The following is a 19781-nucleotide window of genomic DNA, read 5'->3' as shown; positions in this document are numbered from 1 at the left end:
CGTCAACTAAACACTTTTGGCAAATTCCTTACAACCCGTGGAACATTATTGAAATCACAATTTCCTAATTGCTTTCTCATGCATAAAGTTGAAATACATAGTGCAGTGAGTTCATGCAGGTGTGAGGTGTGCACCCATAGGTGTTCCTTCCTATTTCATCACACATTTCTCAAGCAGACACACTCTGTCTTTTTGTGTGTGCATTTTACAGCATTTTTATCACTATTATGACATTTATTTTAAACATGTAGAAGACTTGGAAGTTGGCAGGCTGAAAACCTTAAGCACTGAAATGGTCGACTAACCCTCGCCTGATGTGTTTTTATAAGCCCGTCCCATTCTGTCACTACCTTTGTCTTAATGGTGCCAAAAATAGGGCCATGCCACTCCAGAGCATGCGCCCCTCATGATGTGGTCATTGTGCATAAAACACTGCTCTGTAGACACCCCCTTTAGAGTGTGTGATGGGAGTTCAATACTAGCCGTGCCACTGGTATCTGAACAGGGACTGAAATCATGGATGACAACCATAATTGTTTTTTTAATGATGTTAGGCCCAGCTGTGAGCAAAATCCTTTCCCAGCTTCAAGTGAAGTTTTGTGAAGTTCTTGATTTTTGCTGTTCACAACCTCTGGGAAGTTTCCCACTTACCTTTGCTTCTCACACACACCAATGTAAATTTCATTGACTGAAGCCAAGCAGGAAAATGTTTGGCATCGCATAGGAGAAGAAAACTCTGATTTGTAATATATAACGTAAGCAGAATCATTTTGTCGGTGTTAAAAAATGATATATCCAACATAAACTGTTCTTCAAATCATGAATTATACACAAATGGGGTAAAGCAAAACGTTTTGCAAACCATGCAACCTTGTTATCATCAATCCATCAATAGCCCTTTGCGAGGTGAAAAAGGATTTTGTAATGGTCTAGAGTAAGACCAGCCCACCGAGCGACTGATGCAAACCACCAAATCTGTCTGATTTAAATTAGTCGACCACAACTATCATATATTTTCCTTCGGGACCTAGAAACCTTAGCTGCATCCGAGCCAGTACCATGTTGCTTTCAACTATCTTGCTGCCTTTTAATTTCAAAGGTCGAGCACTGTGTGTTAGTTGAGTAAGGGTTTTATATGATGGTAAAACTTGCTCATGATTTGTACAGGGGTCTTGTCGGGCAGCGGGGCACCTGAACTTGGGTGGTCCAAGCAGGGTTAGATCAGGTGGAAGGAATGGAATGGGTCATCCTTTCAGTCTTTGAAGATGTACTCAGTGAAACTCATTCAAGGGATGAGCCCTGGTCATGTAGGATCTAGTTGCGGCTTCTGCTGGTACAACTGACCATTCCAGCTTGCTTAACGGTATTCCCAAATTGAGATTAAATACAAAGTCCTTCAACTGTTGCACTCTATTTCAGCGTTGTGTGAGTCAGCAGGATAGATTCCAATAAAGGCACCGCTCAGCACTCAAGACTTTACCATTGTTCGTGAGCCTGTCATCCTTCGAATTTGATAGTACAAAGTTGGGTCCAGAGCTTTGAAAGAGGTAATAAGCTTCTTCCGTACCATCCCATAAGTTATAGGAGAGCCGGTCATGTGCTTTCTCTGATGAAGTATTCTGCAGTGGCAAAACTTTCTCTCACCTTACTTCTTACTTCCCGCTATGCCCATTCTCAACAAAACTTAGATGCTTTAAGAAGTTGATCAAATAATGTTTATTCCTTGAATACATCATACCTTTAGTGACTAGTACAGAACCCAGATGCTCATCTGTACCACCCTTTGGACCAACACTGTGGGCCCTACTGGGTCTCTGGTTCATAAAGTAGAAATACTGCGCTTGATCCATGTTAGGCCTTTTTCAATATTATCTCTGATTTTCCTCCCTATCACTCGCTGTCAATTGGTTTCTTGTGTTGACCGAACTTCCTGTAACCAAACAAGTCATTACGTTAGAAGGGTGCATTTTAGCATTCATGCTTGGCATTTAGCACTTACTCAGGTTTCGTTTTGTTTGGTCAGTCACCACAATTCCTGTAGTATGGCATCTTTAAGAAGCATTGATATTTCAATGAAACCATACTCACTTTTTGATTGCAAACACCGTGAGTCCTATACTGACATTCATCCTCTTGAATTGTTCATTCAGGATGTCCAGATTGTATGTCCCTTCCCAGACGATTGGAGCAAACCAAGGAGTAAGTGTAAGGACATCAGTTCTCCTGCAAGGTGACAACACATAGTGTTAACAACATCAGTGGCTTACAAAAGCATGACAAGAGCCACTACAAAAACACAGTGTCCCATAGAAACCCACCTGAAGGCTATACAATGGCATCCTGGATCTACAGAACATATGAATGGCCAACGAACACACACCCACTTCTACCAGAAGATCATCACTTGTCAAAGCCTGCCACTAATAAGCAGACCAACACGAACCCACCGTGGGCTTAAAGCAACCAATTAACAATCATTAAAAAACAAACTCACCAATCAACAACAAAAATGTACAATTTAAAGGGAAATGTACCCGGGGCTAAAGAAAGCCACCATAAATCCACTAGCCAGCAATACAGTCCATGAAAGAACAGGATTAACCCACAATGGCACATGAAAAAAGAAAAAAAACTATATTGCTATCAACAATAGCAAACAAACCCAAAAATTGCCAAGAGACACTAATCAATACTAAGCGATAGCAATCAAGGACAAATAGATGGAAGAAAGTTAGAAACCAATCACTGGTTTCAGATTGAAGCTCCATTAGTTAAAAGAAACCACACCAAGATACAACAGAAACTCATTAAGGAGCCGAAATATCACAAGGAACCATCATAGTTATGAACACTCTAAATAAATTGCAATAGGACCATCAAGAACCCATCAAAGAATATCAAAATCTCCCCATAATATTAACAGAAACCTGGGACACAAACCCACCAAAGGATATCAGACACCCATCAAAAGCAACCTTCCAAGTGCCAACAGAAAGCCACGATCAGAACTAAGTCAAAATTCATAAAAGCATATGAAGAGCCACAGTAAACCCACTTGGACCAATAGAAACCAATATGAGCGAGCATGCATCCTTTATTTATCAACAGAAGTCTCTCCACTCATGCGGCAACAAAAGAAATACCAAGAGCTAGAAATAAGCTATTATGTTCATAAAAGTCATAAGTAAAAGTCGAAAAGGAACAAAAAAACTCTGTAAAGAGGCAACGAAATCGGATTCCTTTAGGGGTCAAAATAAATCTGACAGAGGCCAAAGAAAACTCACCAAAGGACAATGAAAAAATATCAATGAACAACAGAATCCCACCAGAACAAATTATAAATTAATGAGCAACAAAATGTACATAATGGGTAAGTCAAATATATAAAAGGACTATATACTTCCCAAGCCCAACTGAAAACCACTAAACGTGCTACAGAAACATACCAAGAAACTGCTACAGAAACATACCAAGAAACATAGAAACACACAAAGTGCCATCAGAATCCTACCAAGAGATTTCCAAGCTCCAGGAACAATTTACAAAACCCAGAAAATAAATCTATTAAGGGATACTAATAGGCCAAGAGAAAGCAGGAGGGGCTACTCATAAATATAAATCCATTAAGTGATTTGAACCCCACAGACTAAACGTTAACGCATCAAGGGTGAACAGAAATCTTCCGGGGACCAATAGAAATCTTCTAATAGCCAACACAAATGCAACAGCCAACAACAAATCTAACAACTGAAATGTACTAGTGGCCAACAAGCTCACTAAAAGACAACAGAAACGCACAATTGAGAGCATAAAGACAACAGAAACGTACAAGTGAGAGCATAATCCTACAAATTTAAAACATAATCTACCTCAATATAACGTAAAATACAAGGCGAGTTGAAAATCTGAAGAGGGCAATGCGTTTTTGTTTACATTTTTGTTTATCAAACATTTGCTACAATCAACAAACAGTGTATATTTCAAAATGGCGCATTCCATTTCCATTTATTAACTTTATTTCGGCCACTAGGGCCATAAAAGTGCAAGAACAATAAAAACAAATAATGTACACCTATAGTTATAAATTTGGATAACTCCCAATCATCTTCTTGTACAAAGTTCATCCCACAACAGAACAAGAAAAAAGAAAAACACACAGTGCATAAGAGATACAGCAGGGATGTAAATTATGTACAAAACTATCTTCAACCCATTAAAAATGGAATAAAAGCAACCCTCCAAAGATGAGCTGTAATCTAATTTTTTTTTACAAAAGCTAAAAATATAGGACAAGGATACAAATCCCCGAGCATGAGTCAACAGTTACTCGACTTGTGCAAATTCAATACATTTGTTCTTCCCCATGGGATCTCCTTTAGACAGGTCCGCCGGATGTGCTACATACAATTTAAGAACCGTGATACGGCAAAGACAATTGGTGGATGGGTGTCATACTTCAAAACTCTGTAGGCCTCAGTGCAGCGCACAAAGCCCAAATGCTTACATAGCTGGAATAACCAACGCTTCTGCGGCAGTCGATAAGCAGGACAGAGGAGCAGAACATGTAGTTCGGACTCCTCCTTGTAGTTACATGCAGGGCATTCACCCCTTTGGTCTTTCACCCATTTGCTAGTGAACGCTAGTAGTGGAAGAGTCCCTAGTTAGAATTGCACATACAATTTCCTGGCCAGTGGGGGGTTGAATGAAATCCAGGAAGTTTTCCTTGCTGCATGCATCTTTTACTAGCAGGAATTCTGCTATCAAACGACCTCATGAGGTACTTTCTTGAATGGACAATAATTTGGCTAGTCTATAGTATTTGACTAGTTCCAACCTAGAAATCGTGGCGCATGAAGTCTCGGGAGATCTCCAGAGGTCCGACTTGCGTAACTTAGAGGCAAGGTCCCTAATGTGGCAAAGCCATGGCATTTTCTTGATGGAACATATGGCTAAACGGTCATTTAACTCGGCCCTGTATACAGACAATTCTGGAGTCACCCATAATCTCCGCCAGAAGGTTAGAGGTCTCAGGGCAATCTCTTCATCAAGGGGCCTAATACCCAGGTCCATGTGAAGGGGAGTAAGGGGGGGCACTACAGGGTAGGCCTATAAGCTGTTGCATGAAGTTGTTCTCCACCGTCATCAAGTTGGTAGTAGGGCAATGCCCCCACAACTCCACCCCGTATAATGTGACACCCCTTGCTTGTGCTTTATAGATTTCCACCACATGGGTGGCTGGTTTAAAAGCGGAGGTTCTATACAGTTTCATTATTCCGCCCACTGTCTGGGTTAACCTGAGTCTTGCTTTGCCCAACTGTGGCCTCCATACAAAATGCTCTGACAGGGTAACTCCCAGATAATCAAATATCTTCACTCTTTCCAGAGGAATGCCATGTAAAGAAGGGTTTGGACGGGTCGTGTTGGGGGAGTTGAAGACCATATATTTAGTTTTTGTTAGGCTGATCTCCAGCCCTCGCAGCTTACAACAAGCATTTGCAATGCAATAGGTCTCGCACTTGCGAGAGTTTGAGCTATTTTTATTGTAAATGACATTGCCTTTTATTTATGTTTTGGTTTTTGAAACATAAATAAAAGCCATTGTCATTTACAATGCCAATAGGTCAAACTCGCAACAGATGGAATAAATTGGGAAAAAAGGTATAGATTATGGGAGTGACCGTTCACAAATGTACATTGGAGAAGGGGAGTGACATAAAAGATGGCAGCAGGAAGAGAAAAGGAAAACTGGAGAGAAAATAAAAGGAGTAATTGAAGTCTGGGAAAGAGCAGGGAGAAAGAAATGTGAGGGACAGAAGATTAAGAAAAATAAAAGCATGGGGAAGGGGATAACCAAAGGAAAACAAAGGTGAAATAGAGCTCCTCATAGTGGGAGAGAGAGGACAATTGAAGAAAAAAAAAAAGCAAATGGACAGATTCTTTAAAGCAACTTACAAGCCCAGAGTGCCCTACAAAAGACAGTTGTGCATCCATTTTTTATACCTTTCCCAGAGGGAGTGTGTCATGAATTGATACCACTCAATCTTCAAAATCATTTCCATTGATGAATAATCGTCATGGTTACTTATTTGCTAGTGAATCGCTTTAATATATAATGGTCTAAATCTGCCAAATGAAGAGAAATGGCACTGTGCCATTAAAAGTACTGCAGTCTTGTTAAGAAATGTTAGTACTGTTTATGAAAAGTATAACAGGCTTCTTGAAACGAGCCGACTGCAAGATAGCTGTGCTATGATAGCTTCTTAAACTTAACTGTAACTATCAAACTGCCTCATACTACGAAGCCCCATCACCTCTCCTCTCACAATGTCAGTGAAGTGCACCTCCATTTTAATAGTACTGATAGAGCAGGACTTATGCCTGGGCATACTTAAAGCACCTCAATTACAAAAATATCCTTGAAGCCAGAATTAGGTCAAGCCCCTTCTGGAGTTTCTCGCTTTTTATTGTAGAGGGAATTTAGCCAGTGCGTTTGGACTGAACTGTTGCTAATGGAGCAGAAGCAAGGCTAATCTGCATAAGGCTGGCCTCTGCATAGAGTGGGACAGAGGCCAAAACCATGGAATGGAATACAGCCCCAAGTAATTTCCAGTGCTGAGTTTAATTCAAGCATTCCACCCATCACCTTTTCTGTTTTCCTCAGAGCGCCGTGTATACCAGTAAAGGTATCAAGCTGCTTTTCACTGATGAGGGCCCTGGTAAGTCAAAACCGGTCTAGAAGTATATATACATATCTAAATACTTATAACATATATTTAATATACATTTAGAAACAAAACAAAATATGAACGTATTTTAAAGTATTCCCACAATCTGTCCATATTCATGTGGCATCCTGTAGTCCGCTTTTAATGTTGTTTTAAGTACTACGTTCAATCTGTGCAAAAAAAAGAGGACACTTGGCTGTCAGCTCCAGCCCTACTCTGACCAGATCCAAAATCCCAATTTTTAGCTCTGCTCTTCACCCCAAACTTGTCTCACCCACCCTAGCTCTCCATTTTCAACACTAGTGTCGCCCCGGCTGATGCATCACCCACATAGGCTCCCTGATCCTCATTTCACCTTCCTCACACTTCAAATTTCTGAATTATCTCCCCCATCTTCAATTATACACCATCAGCTTCTCACACCATAGCTCTCAATCCCCCATCTTTTGCCCTGTTCTCAGCTCACCCAGACCAGTTTCCTTCTCCAGGTCTACTCCCACTCAAGCTATTGTACCAATACCAAATTCAAACTTTCCATCTTCAGTTCTTCTCTCACCCCAAGTTTCTGTCCCAACCTCCACCTTCAGCTGTACACCATTCCCAAATCACCATCTTCATCCCTGCTCACACCCAAAGTTCCTCTGTCACACCCTCCTCGGCCACTATCCTTAGTGCTACACCCGAAGCTCCTAACCTACAGAGGTAGTTACACACTTCCATGCTCTGGCCCCAGAGCCAGCGTTCCATCTCTGCTTAGATAAAGGTTTGTGTCGCACACTCGCCACCTTCATTTCTGCGCCCTCAGCTCCTATACCACCCATCCCAGCTCCCTACATTCAGCACTACTTTCTCACTCTTGCCAGGCCCCAGCTCCAAGCACATGGCTCTGCTCACCTCCCAGAATCATTTCCCACCCTTCCCAGACCCCACATTCAGTGCTACCCCCACCTGAGCCTCCTCTCTCACTTCTACCCCCACCTTCAGTTCTACATGCATCACAGCCTCCACCTTCAGTTCTACGTGCACCACAGCCTTCTGTCACACCCACCCAGACGCAGCTATACATCCAAGCTCCTGTCCTAACCCAGCTTCTGATCTCCAGATCTGCTCACCTCCAGGCTTCTGTCACCCCTTCCTAGCCTCCACCTTCAGTTCCACGCCCACCTTAGCCTTCAGTTCCACACTCTGCGGCTTATTTACTAGCCGCTTGCGCCACTTTTGCGCCACTTTTCCCATGTTAAAAGTGACGCAAAAGTGGCACAAGGGGCTTGTAAATCTGCCCCTCTGTGTCCATATAGACGCAGTTATACACTCCAAGCTCCTGCCCCACCCCAGCATCTCTTGATCTGCTCACCCCCAGGCTTCTGTCGCCCTCTTTGCAGCACCCACCTTCAGTTCCACGCCCTTCCCCCACTCCACCTTCTCTTCCTTGAAGGAAGCTGCCCATAGCCATGAGACTACAGGGTCCCGGGGGTGACAGAGGGCTCGGTTCCCTCTGTGGGATGGGGTGACGGGGGTCTGGAGGGTCCCCAAGCCCACCCAGTGCCGGGTAGCGTCGGTGGCCACCCCGGTGGCGAGTGACACCCACCCCAGAATGTGAGACATGGCCGTGGGAGCCGCAGGGTTCGGTATGCACGAAATGTGCTGCATAAACCACTGTCCACGCGGCACAGGGGCGTGGCAGCCCCCCCAGGCACCCTCCAAGGCCTCTACCCCGCAGTGTGCCCCCACTTGGCCAGCCCCACACCCCGTTGCCCCCTCACCTCTTGGGACCAGTGCTCGGGCCGCAGCAGGGAATCCGGAACTGCCCCAGACAGACACCCCGTATCCCAGAGAGCACTGCGCGACGGGGCCGCTCTGCCCGCGGGGCGCAAACTCTATGGCGCCGACGCGAGGGGCCGTACTGTGCTTGCACACCGAGTGGCGCGGGACTCCCAGGGCCCATGGAATGTGGCCGGGATGTGGGGGGCGTGATGGGGAGGAGGAATAAGGAGGGTAAATGCAAACCCTCCAGCCCCGCTGAACTGTCGCCCCTTCATGCTCAACACTGCATGAGCCGCCGTGGGGAAGCGCTGTCAGCCACGCCTGGTTCTTTAGTCAACCACACTGTACACGCGCCGACGTCTAACCTCATACTGCACGAAACCTGCCAACCACAAGTGCATTGGAACCCACAGTAGAACCCCGAAAATCGCCAAAAGTCTGGGCTCACGATGGTCTGACATTTAAAAGCACGGCATTCCATAAACATTAAGTAGACTACAGTGTTGTCTTTAGAGAGAGCCTCGTGCCTTTAATCGATAGCTCTCACCAACATAGACAACACAAAACGTGTTACTAAGGGTAATTGAATGCAACTTTTGTAAACAGAATCATCTTTGTTAACTCAATTACTTTGTGCTAGGGGCTGACAACTTATTCTGCAGTGGAATACATGAACATTTGCCTCCCTCTGTTTTAGTTGTCAAACTTTCTGTGAAAACCGGGGCGTGCTAAATAAAACAACTGAAATTTGCCAGGGCAGGCAACGAGAAACCTGCTTCAGCATCTGAGAGCTACACAACAGAATGGAGCGAAAATCAAAAATAAATATAGTTGATCATTCAAGTAGTTCTTACAGTGATGTATACATTTGTTAACATGCAGCACATTAATATTGGTAAAAGGCGTTAAGGCTAAACTCGTGAAACTGCTGCCTAGCACGAGTATTTTCCCAAGAGAATACTAAACATTTCTGATAGGATAAAGTGCACAAAGGAAACCAACAGTGGCAAAGCCAAAAGTTCTTGCCTTTGGTTTTGTCAATTGCTTTTGGTGGTGCTGCTGTACAGCTTTGGGACACTGTGCAGCATCTTCAAAACAAGCGCGCGCCATGACGTTTTTTTTTTCCCTTTTTCTGCCGTCCCAGGCCTCACCGCTAAAAGGTTTCTTATCTTTATGGGGCCATGTGTTTGGCCCCATAAAGATAAGAAACCTTTTACTTCAGAAGGAAAGCAGGCGAGGCCGTCCAAGTGGGACGGCAGAAAAAGCCGAGCGAAAACGTCACTAACAGCTCTTTCCCAATGGCTGGCAGCCGTTTAGCATAAACGGTGACGCCGGCCAACGGGAAAGAGGGGCAGGGCTTAAAGCCCCTTACGAAAAATCCCCAAAACGTTAAATCTCGCCAGCAAGACTGCGCATTTGCGCAGCCTACACTAGCGAGACCTAAAAATTGGTGAAGCCATCAAGAGTGCGCTGGATACCCATTGGTGTTTTTGAAAGTAACAGGGTATCGTCTGCAAACATCAGCGCAGGGACCTTCCCAGAGGCTAGCTTGGGGGCATCATTGTCTTTGATTTTTTTAAGATGGTCAATAAGACCATTGATAAAAAGACAAAATAAAGTAGGAGCTAAAACACATCCCTGTCGTACCCCCTTTTGGACAGGAAAACGGGAGGTGAGTACCCCATATTTTCCGCATCGCACTTGTGCAAGATTCTCCATGTGGAGCCTCTCTATAGCATTTAGAAGATACGGAGAGATCCCAAGGTCACGCATCACCTTCCAGAGTTTCTCCCGAGGTACAAGGTCGAAGGCCGACTTCAGATCAAAAAATATTAGATAGAGGCTACCAACCCCCTATAGTCACCGTTTTCCAGAAGAGTAATTGTAGTCTGAATATCTGGTCTACGGTTGACATATTTGCTCTGAAGTCGGCTTGGTAGGGGCTTAAAATGTGTTCTTCTTCCAGCCAGCCCTGAAGATAAGGCCCCAGAATGCCCAATTCTGCTGAGATTGTGGGATATCAGTAACACATTGATTTTGACGTAAGTTATATAGTCTGGGTGACCGAGCCAGCAGTGCATTATTACAGTATGATGGGGGAATAAATGAAAGTCAGAACAACTTTCCATATCCATACGCCCCCAACCCATATGAAACTCAGGGAACATATGTTAGGGTCCACAAAAGGGTGCTGTCCTGTTGTATAATCCCCCTTCAGTGGCTTATCCCACGTCATTATGGAGGTAATGAGGCTAGCTGTAGCTGCCAAGTGTGACCAAAAGGGATGTGAGGCGGGTACGGGGCGTACTAGAAAAAATCCCACAAAGAATTGACGGAGACACCAAGAAATCGTTAAAATCAATAACAAAACTGCTACCCTCCAAAAGATATAAATCTATAAGAAAAGTGAAAACTGCTAAGGGCTAACAGAAAAAACTAAAGTTCAACAGACATGCTAAAGGTGTGAAAAAAGATCAATCCTGGGCTGACACAACTGTGGAGGACAAACACAGGCATTGTGTTCAATCATAAATAAATCTACTAGAGACCAACACAAGTCTTTGAGTGGGCATAAGAATTGCTCCAGGGCCAGCACAAATTCTCGTTCTGCCAATATGGATTTACCATGGCTTCTCTTAAATCCACCAAAAATAAACCCATCGTTAACTGAGAGAACTACAGCGAGTGAGAGAAAAATCTAAATATATCCAGGCTAGACTATCTATCAGCCACCGAGGAACAAAGCAATTCTGCTGAGCATGTGCACAAATCTCGAGACCAAAACAAAATCAAGCAAAGGATCAAATAAATAACACAAATGCTAAAAAAAATACAAGCCACTTGAAATCAAACATAGGGCAACTTTAACTGATGAGACAATAAAGATCAAGTGCGGATCACAATAATTGACTGAGGACCATGCATAACCAAAAAGCTTTCTTGCCACCCCCAATGATGAACTGAACCATGAAGATAGGATATTTGGTTATTCTTCATGAGCCAACAGACATCTACCCAGTCATATACATCCGCATAAGGCAGCCGCTGTGGGCCAACAGATATTGAACAAGGGCCAGCAGACATCCACCAAGTGCTACCCAACATCTGCCAAGAGCCACCCAACATCTGCCTAGAGCCATCCAACATCTGCCAAGAGCCAGCCAACATCCGCCACGAGCCACCCAGCATCTGCCAAGAGCCACCCAACATCAACCAAAAGCCAGGCAACATCCTCCAAGAACCAACCAACAGCCTGCCAACATCCGCCAACATCTACCTTAGAGCCACCCATCCACCAAGAGCCTCCCAACATCCACCTAGAGCCACCCAACATACGACCAGCAGCCACCTTGCATAAATGAGAGGCCAGTTGACATCAGTGACTGGCCAAGGTAAAAGGAACTCTACCAGGAACAAAGTGAATCTCTCCGAGCGCTAACAGACATCCATCCAAAGCCAAGAGACAACAAAGGTCAATGCAAGAACACTTGGGAGTCATAGAAAAGGGGAAATAAGAGCTGTCCAATGGAACACAGAAGCACACTGATAGTCAGCTCACTGAGTTCCTGCTCAAAGGCCATCAGTCAACAAAGTTGTACTATTAGAAAAGCTCCACTGATCCACGCGGCAGTGCTGCAAAACAAATATAAATAAAGTGATCCAGGTAAAGAAGCATCTGCCTTAGAGTAACAGGAATCATGTTGCTGCTTGCAGTCCCAGCCTCTCTGTAGGATTAGGCGTCATTGTCTGATTGGGTTCAGTGGGCAGTGTCAGTCAGCCCATGACTGCCCTGCCCTGCTCCAAGACAAAAGACATGCAAGTCACGTAGAAGAAGGGTGCTCAGGCTGCTTTTGAAACACTGGCACTGCAGTGGGAAGTTTTGGGTTCAAGACCCGGCTCAGCTGCTTCACAAACACGCGGTGTTACCTTGAGCAAATCCCTTCTTTTATTCCCTGGGCCTTGGGTATATCCGCATATAGGAAGCGCCCACAGAATCAAAGGAAGGGTTTAGTGTCTTACGTTTGGAACATGAGGGACACTGAAGGCAAGTATAGGGTTCTGTGAGCTGTGCAACCCGAAAACACTCCATCCACCCCTTTTAATGACGAGGAGCATCGGAATGCTCTGTCTGAACGATTCCATCAAGTGTACAGCATGTCCTGTGTGTAGCGCTTCAGTGTCTTGAGGCAGCTAGTTATGCGTCAGTGTGCTATACACTCACTTCAAGGGCTAGCTGAAAGGCTGAGGAAGTTGGAGTTACGTATATATATATGTTAACTCTTTTTTTCTTTACACTGGGAAACTGTAAGTTAGCCAAGGGTACTTACGACTGGGTCAGGGTGGCCGGCTGGGCATAGTTCATCCTGCAGAAGAAAGACAATAAAGAATGCTTAGCAGGGGCTTTTCAAAGTAGGTGCAACTGGTGGAAAATCAGGACATATTGATCTGGAGTCACACAGGATATCGTCGTCTTATCTGTAGCGTCGTGACATCAGTGGCTTAATACCTCTGCCGCAAGGCAGCACAGCCCATCACAAGGCCATCTCCAAACAATCACATCTCATGGGGCGAGCTTTATGAGAGAACAAACCTGGGGGCATATGTATCAAGCGATTTTGTATTCGCAAACACTGCGAATCGCAAAAAAACAGTGTTTGCGAATACAAAATCGCAAAACGCGATGTATGTGACATTTTCGCATCGCATTATTAAGGAATCGCTAATTTTGCGATTCCTTAATTTTGCGTAAGCATTTAAGGAATCGCAAATTGCGATTCCTTAAATGCTATGTAAGACGCACCCAAGTTGTGCGAATTCTCCTTATGAAATCGTAAATTACCACCAACTTCAAGTTGGTGGTATTTGCGATTTCTTTGAAAAATGCAATTTTTGGCATTTTTCAAAGTGCCATGTGGCGCACATATATGCCCTTAGGGCATGTATGTGCGCCATATGCGCACACATGCTCATTTCAGGGGTGCATCAGGGTGTCATCATGACACCCTTGCACCTTTGAAATTATTCTCAATTTGCGATTAGCAAATTGCGATTCGCAATTTTAGAATACCTTCCCACTCATTCCTATGGGCCTCCTGGCCCATAGGAATGAATGGGAAGGTATTCCTTAATTGCGATTTCGCAATTTGCTAATCGCAATTAAGGAATATTAAGAATTCGCAAAATATGTGCGAATTTTTAAATTCATCCCGTTTTGCAATTCTCAGATAGAGATTCTCAAAAAATCGCTATTTGAGAATCACAAATACGGTTTTTGATACATATGCCCCCTGGTGACCTGGGCCCAAGCTCCCTGCATCCCCGCTGAGCAGGTTTCACCGTATCCCGTGCAAACATACCCTCACCTCCAGACATGCAGCCTCTTGGCTTCACAGGGCCTTAGATTTCTGACGCAACCAACGTGAGGTCTCCGGGTGTGTGCGAACTCACATCCCCCCCAGCCCCCGGATATAATGGATTATTCCGTCCTCTCCGTGGTAACCTTCCTCCAGACGCCCTCCCATTTGCTGCCAGCAGTGAATATTGTAATCAGCGGCAGTTTTAGGGGAAAGAGCCAATCAGTTGCTTGAATTCACCAGAAAGCAGAGGCACTTAGGGCCAGATGTACGATCAAGAAATTTGCAACTCGCAATTTGCTAGTCGCAAATTGGTATGTACAACAGTGTCTGCGACACTGATTGCGATTCCCAATGGGGTCGCAAATTGCATGCCTCACGCATATTCATAAGGCACTCGCAAATTGAGACCCCATTGGGGATGGCTAGCCCTCCCAGGTATGGTGGCCTGCGGGGCTCAGCGGAACCTCCATGTCTGGGACTGCCGTCAAATAAAGCAGTTTTCTTTTTTAATGCAGCCTGTTTCCTTAAAGGAAAACGGGATGCATTTAAAACAAGCATTTACAATGCAATGGTCTCGGCAATATTATAGGTAGAGCTATTGGTATTGCTCATTATTTTTTTATTATTTTTGTATCCCTAAATAAATGGCATTGTTATTTCTATTGGCATTATTTTTTTTTTTGCATATGTGATACCTATTGCATTAGCAGAGAGAGAGTGAGGTAGTGAGATAGAGAGAGAGAGTGAGGTATTGAAATAGAGAGTGAGGTAGTGAGAGAGAGTGAGGTAGATAGAGAGTGAGGTAGTGAAAGAGTGAGTTAGTGAGTGAGGTATTTTCTGACGTAGTGAGATAGAAACAGTGAGTGATGTTGTGAGATAGAGAAAGATTGAGGTAGTGAAAGAGAGAGTGAGGTAGTGAGGGATGTTGTGTGGCGCTGAATGAAATCATGCTGATAGGAGTTATGTGGCATGATGGCTCTGTTGGAAGGAAGGCAAGAGAGAGGCGACAGAGAGAAGGAAAAGCTGGTAAGGATGAGTGCATAACATGGGAAAAAGACAGAATGAAGGGGAGAGAAGAAAAAGGAAGCAGGAAAAGTGGATAGAGCGGCAAGTGAGAGAAAGGCTAGAGGATGGAAGAGCGAGGAGGGCAGAAAAGGGAATGAAAGGAGGAAAAGGGACAGCAAGAGGAGTGTGAGAAAGGAAAAGGAAGAGAAAGAAAGGAGAAGAGTGGTAAGAGTAGAGGAGGAGGGAGGCAGACTCAGAACGGGGAGAGCTGAACCGGCTGCAGTCAGTGCAGTCGATGCTGGTCCGCACATGAGCCTCACTGAACTCTTGATGTAATCCCTACATGTTCATGTTAAGCTAGAGCTTTTGAACTGTGGTGTTCAATCTGTGGCTTTGGGATTTTCTTCCACAGCAGCCAATCAGCAAGCAGGTTCCCGGGGAGGTGAGCGGACCGCCATCAGAGCCAATCAGCAATCACGCTCCGCTAGACTTTTACCGGTTCCTAAAACAAGAACTCAACTGCCACTCGGCATACCTCCGAGTCAACCCCAAACATATGCCAGAGCTTATCTGCTGACACCCAAAGCGGCTCGCGGGCGGGGTGGCAGTGGCCGGCCAACCACATCCACCAGCATGGCCCTCGATCTCGGAGACCTGCGGGTGTGCCAAAACACAACTCACAGAGGGAGGGGCCCCGCGGGGAGTCACAAGATCAGGCTCGCGTCCATTCCGAATGTCTCTACCTGAGCTTCTCGCTCGTCCTTCACTGTGTGATGCGATGCCCCTGGAAGGAGGGGGGGAGTTTGGCTGTAAAGCCCCAGATTCCGCGCTCGGCTCAGTGGCCTGATTCTCACCTGCAAGCCAGTTCTTGAGCTGCACGTTTCATTCGCTGCTTTCCGGCACTCGTAGTTCGAGTGTTTGAAGCACTGTCTCTGCATGAAAAGAAACTAGCTGAAAAGAATCAGTACGCTTGACACCAGCAACAGCAGACCGAAAAGGACCCCAAATGGTGTTCTGGAACTTAACGGTGTTGCTGATCCGGAAGGTATTCCTGACGCCTCTCACAAAGCTCTAGTACACAAAACTAACGAGACCCAGAAGATGGAAACACGAAACAGGCACTGATGTGTCGCATTTGTATAGCACCTCATACCCCGACGAGGCTCCAAAGCGCTTCTGGGCTACCACGGAAAAAGCAACTCAGTTTGCTGTGCCTGCTTAGTAGATTGTGGATTTATACTGAGGGTTGTGGGCCAACGCGTTTACAAGTGCAACACACATTAACACAGCACACATTTTACCTCAAACATCAGTAACATCCTAGTCCGATGGGTATAGAGAAAATGCCTCTCCCTGTAATAGATTACAACCTTTAAACAACCGTTACCAGTACCTTGCGGTAGTAGCCGCCATCGACTATGCGCTAAACCACACTCTGTGTACTGCTGGCATTGAGAGGAAGACTCGAGTCCATGTCACAGAAAAGATGCGAGAGGAGGACGAATGAACAAAATGGAGGCAGGGTGGCACCGTTCTGACACAAAGGAAACAAGTCTTTCAAAGGGGAAGTAGGTAGGAGACACCACCGCCTTTCTCCGAGGCGAAGCAGAAATGCCTCGGAGAAACGCAGTGGCGTTTTCAGATTCGGGGGCGTGTTTCTTTTTCTCTACTCTTGCCATTGGCTGGAGGAGAGAGAAACACGCCTGAGAAAGGGCGTGGCTAAAAAGTGGAAAGAAGAGCACGGAACACGCCCCCAATCTGAAAAAGACGGAGCCTATTTGGAGGGACGGCTCTCTCCTCCAATTGCTGGCCTCCGTTTAGGAAGCCAGCCAATGGAGGAGAAGCAAAAAGAGAGGCGGGCTAAATAGCCACTCTAAGAATCATTAAATCTCCGACTTCCGGTTCTGCCTTTGGCAGACCGGACGGTCCTCGACCTAAAAAGGAAAATGAAATGTTTTCGTTTCTTTTTTAAGGGCAGGCAGTGGTCCCTGGGACCACTGGCTGTCCTTAAAAGAACTCATGCATATCATTTTAAGGCTTTTATCAGTAATGTGCACGGTCTGTGTTGTGAAACCGAATTCTAAGAAGCGCCAACATCCCATGTGTGATTCTCAAGAATTCGCCTCTAGTGCATCTGGGCTCACAGGCTGCGTCTTTTCACTCTTTTTACTAATTGAAAAGCCCTTTAGAGTAGCTGGGCGGGGGAGACCGGGACTCCTGACACAGCGAGGTCTGCACCCACTTCAGGCAGCCAAGGAGATGTATGTGGGGGTCCTATGTTTGTGTTTGAGGCCTCTAGAGGCCCTTGGCAGACTCCTTTCAAGTACTACGTCATCTGGTGGGCGTGACCGGTGGGGGTTACATACGTTTGTGATGCAGTGCGTTCAGTTACTGGTTGCACTCTGAAGAATAAAGCCGTGCAAATCAGAGTCCCGTGTCAGGCGTGGTCTGTTACATGCTCCCGGGCTGGGGAAGATGCTACAGTGTAAGGGCTGGATATGTTTCCACGACACAGCAGAGAGTAATACAGGACTTTATTAGACTCTTTTCTAATACAAAGTTAGAGTATTTCTTTTTGTCTTCATAGGTCGGGGGGGGGGGGGTGGGGGGAGTACGAGAAGTCTAGAGGGCGGGCCAGCCTCTTGGCAGAAATCATGCTGAGGCACAGAGGCACTGGGGGGCGCTTAAGGTGGTGGGATCACGGAGATCATTGTGGGTAGCGTTAGGGGATGAAGCCAATCAACTCTGATTTATAAAGCGTGGCCAATCATTACCCTCAAGGGTATCCAGGCGCTAGGTTCTTGTTGGATCAGTTGAAGGGCCAGGTCTTGTGTTGTGCAATGTGCCAATGATTGGGGGAGGCTGGCTCTCTAGCAATAGGTCAGATACCTCTGAAAAACAATTCTATCTTACAAAGAGAACCTAAAATTCTAACAAAATGTGATCTACCAATACCAGAATTGACATTAAATATCAGTTTTATGTTATATTTGCATCGCTCCTGCTTTTGCAACACAGGTGAGACGAAGGTTACCCTTTTTACAGTATTAATTCTTCCCGCATCCAAACTCCTCTCCTCCCTGTCATCCTAGTGAGTGGCGGATGGTGAATCTCAAAACAGGGTTGGTGTGCACAGCAGACCAGCACTGCACCAAGCCCCAACCACCCAATTGGGCTCAAGGCTTTTCCCACCCAACGTGTTTTTTAAATTGAGGCCACTGGTGCATTTTACAGTAGAATTATCGAAGTACAGCCATCAAAAAGGCATATGTTTTACTGGCCGCTCCATAGATAAAGTAATGAAATATTTCAATACTGGATTGACCACACTACGCAGGACAATCATCTCTCTGTAGCCATATATTGTTCATCAGACACAGCAAGCATAAAAACCATATATTGTGCATCATTACTGAAGCGTGCCTTGACCCTGTGCTACCACACCACGAGCTGGCAGTCCAAGTGAAAAGATGTTTTCAACCCACATCTGTGACTGGGGTGAATGTTTGAATATGTTCTGCATTCCGTCCATCATTTTTTTGTGTTGCTATAGCCGCCCTAAGTGGGAAAGTTATGCCCAGACGAGGAGCTCCCATGCTCACTGTGCCACTGGGTTCAAGCTAGCCTGGCGGATGAGTGGTGATACCCCAAAACCAGTCCCAGGATCCTTAGTTTCTGTCGAGGGAGGACCTGGCCTTCCAGTTCGTGCTGGACTGTTCCCATTGGGCGCAGGGTCAAGACTGATTTCCACATGGCTGGGTCCAAACTGGAGTCGCTTGGTTGTGCAAGAAACGATGGATTTAACCCAGATCTGTGACTGGAGGTGAATGTTTGGCAATGTTCTGCATTCGATCATCATCTTTTTGTGTTGCTATATTCCAACTGAATATGTCCTTAGAAAATACACCAGTTTTATATTGTGTGCAATGAGTGACAAAGTACTTCACTGTTTCTGTGAGTTAATACACAAGCAACACCAAGGTGTCAAACAAGAAAGTATCACCTGAAAAGGTATCTTATGCCAAGGTACTCTGCGGGTCACCACATACCAGAGTACCTCCAGTCTGGATCTGGGAGATGCATGAACCTTCGAGGGTGCTGTGTGATGTCTGTGAATACAGAGCGCTGCTTGAAATGTAGTTTGGTCCCTTCCCTTATGCCAGTATCCCATTCACCTACCTAGGCACACATTGCCGTGATAGTGCCTCTTAATCACAGTGTTAGAGAGACTCTGCACTGCAATGGCAGGTTCACAACTGCCCCACTTTGGTACTCTCTTCTATGGCAGTATACTAATACCCAATGAAATGCATATGTGTATGCTAATATCACAATGCCCCCATTAGGAAACATTCCCTTTCACAATTGCCCAATTTTGCTACATATGACTGGCCATGTTTTTATTCCTGCCAATTAGGTAGATGTTTCCACATCATGTTTACATTTGCCAAGATGGGTACATGGCACGGCAGGGATTTACACCTTTTCAGCTTTGTTTAATTGAAACTCATCACATTTTCTTGACACACATCCATCTCCTTTGACAGACATCCGTCTGTTCTCATCCATCTCCTTTGACAGATATCTGTTCTCTTCCATCTCTTTTCACAGACATCTGTTCTCATCCATCTCCTTTCACAGACATCTGTTCTCACCCATCTCATTTGACAGACATCTGTCCTCTTCCATCTCTTTTCACAGACATCTGTTCTCATCCATCTCTTTTCACTGACATCTGTTCTCATCCATCTCCTTTCACAGACATCTGTTCTCATCCATCTCATTTGACAGGCATCTGTTCTCACCCATCTCATTTGACAGACATCTGTCCTCTTCCATCTCTTTTCACTGACATCTGTTCTCATCTATTATGTTAAAATTGTGTTTTATTTTGTGTTAGCTTCTTCTTCCCTGTTTAGCTCACTACCAC

The 19781-nt window shown here is 45.2% G+C and overlaps 1 protein-coding gene across 2 annotated transcripts in view; it reads right to left on the bottom strand.

The window, feature by feature from the left end:
• Window positions 1-19781, bottom strand: part of LOC146868866 (histo-blood group ABO system transferase-like) — a 547149-nt gene that overhangs the window by 63824 nt on the left and 463544 nt on the right. The window contains exons 5-6 of one of the 2 annotated variants that reach the window (XM_085613883.1): window positions 12818-12853; window positions 2089-2223 (exon numbers count right to left, since the gene is read on the bottom strand). In XM_085613883.1, the coding sequence (XP_085470009.1) occupies window positions 2089-2223; window positions 12818-12853 (171 nt within the window). The remainder of the gene's footprint in view (window positions 1-2088; window positions 2224-12817; window positions 12854-19781) is intronic. The other variant, XM_085613884.1, reaches the window with a different exon arrangement.

Source organism: Triturus cristatus, chromosome 1_2 (genome assembly GCF_964204655.1).
Source record: "Triturus cristatus chromosome 1_2, aTriCri1.1, whole genome shotgun sequence".
NCBI classification, from domain to species: domain Eukaryota; kingdom Metazoa; phylum Chordata; class Amphibia; order Caudata; family Salamandridae; genus Triturus; species Triturus cristatus.
This window is presented reverse-complemented; position numbering and strand designations above follow the sequence as displayed.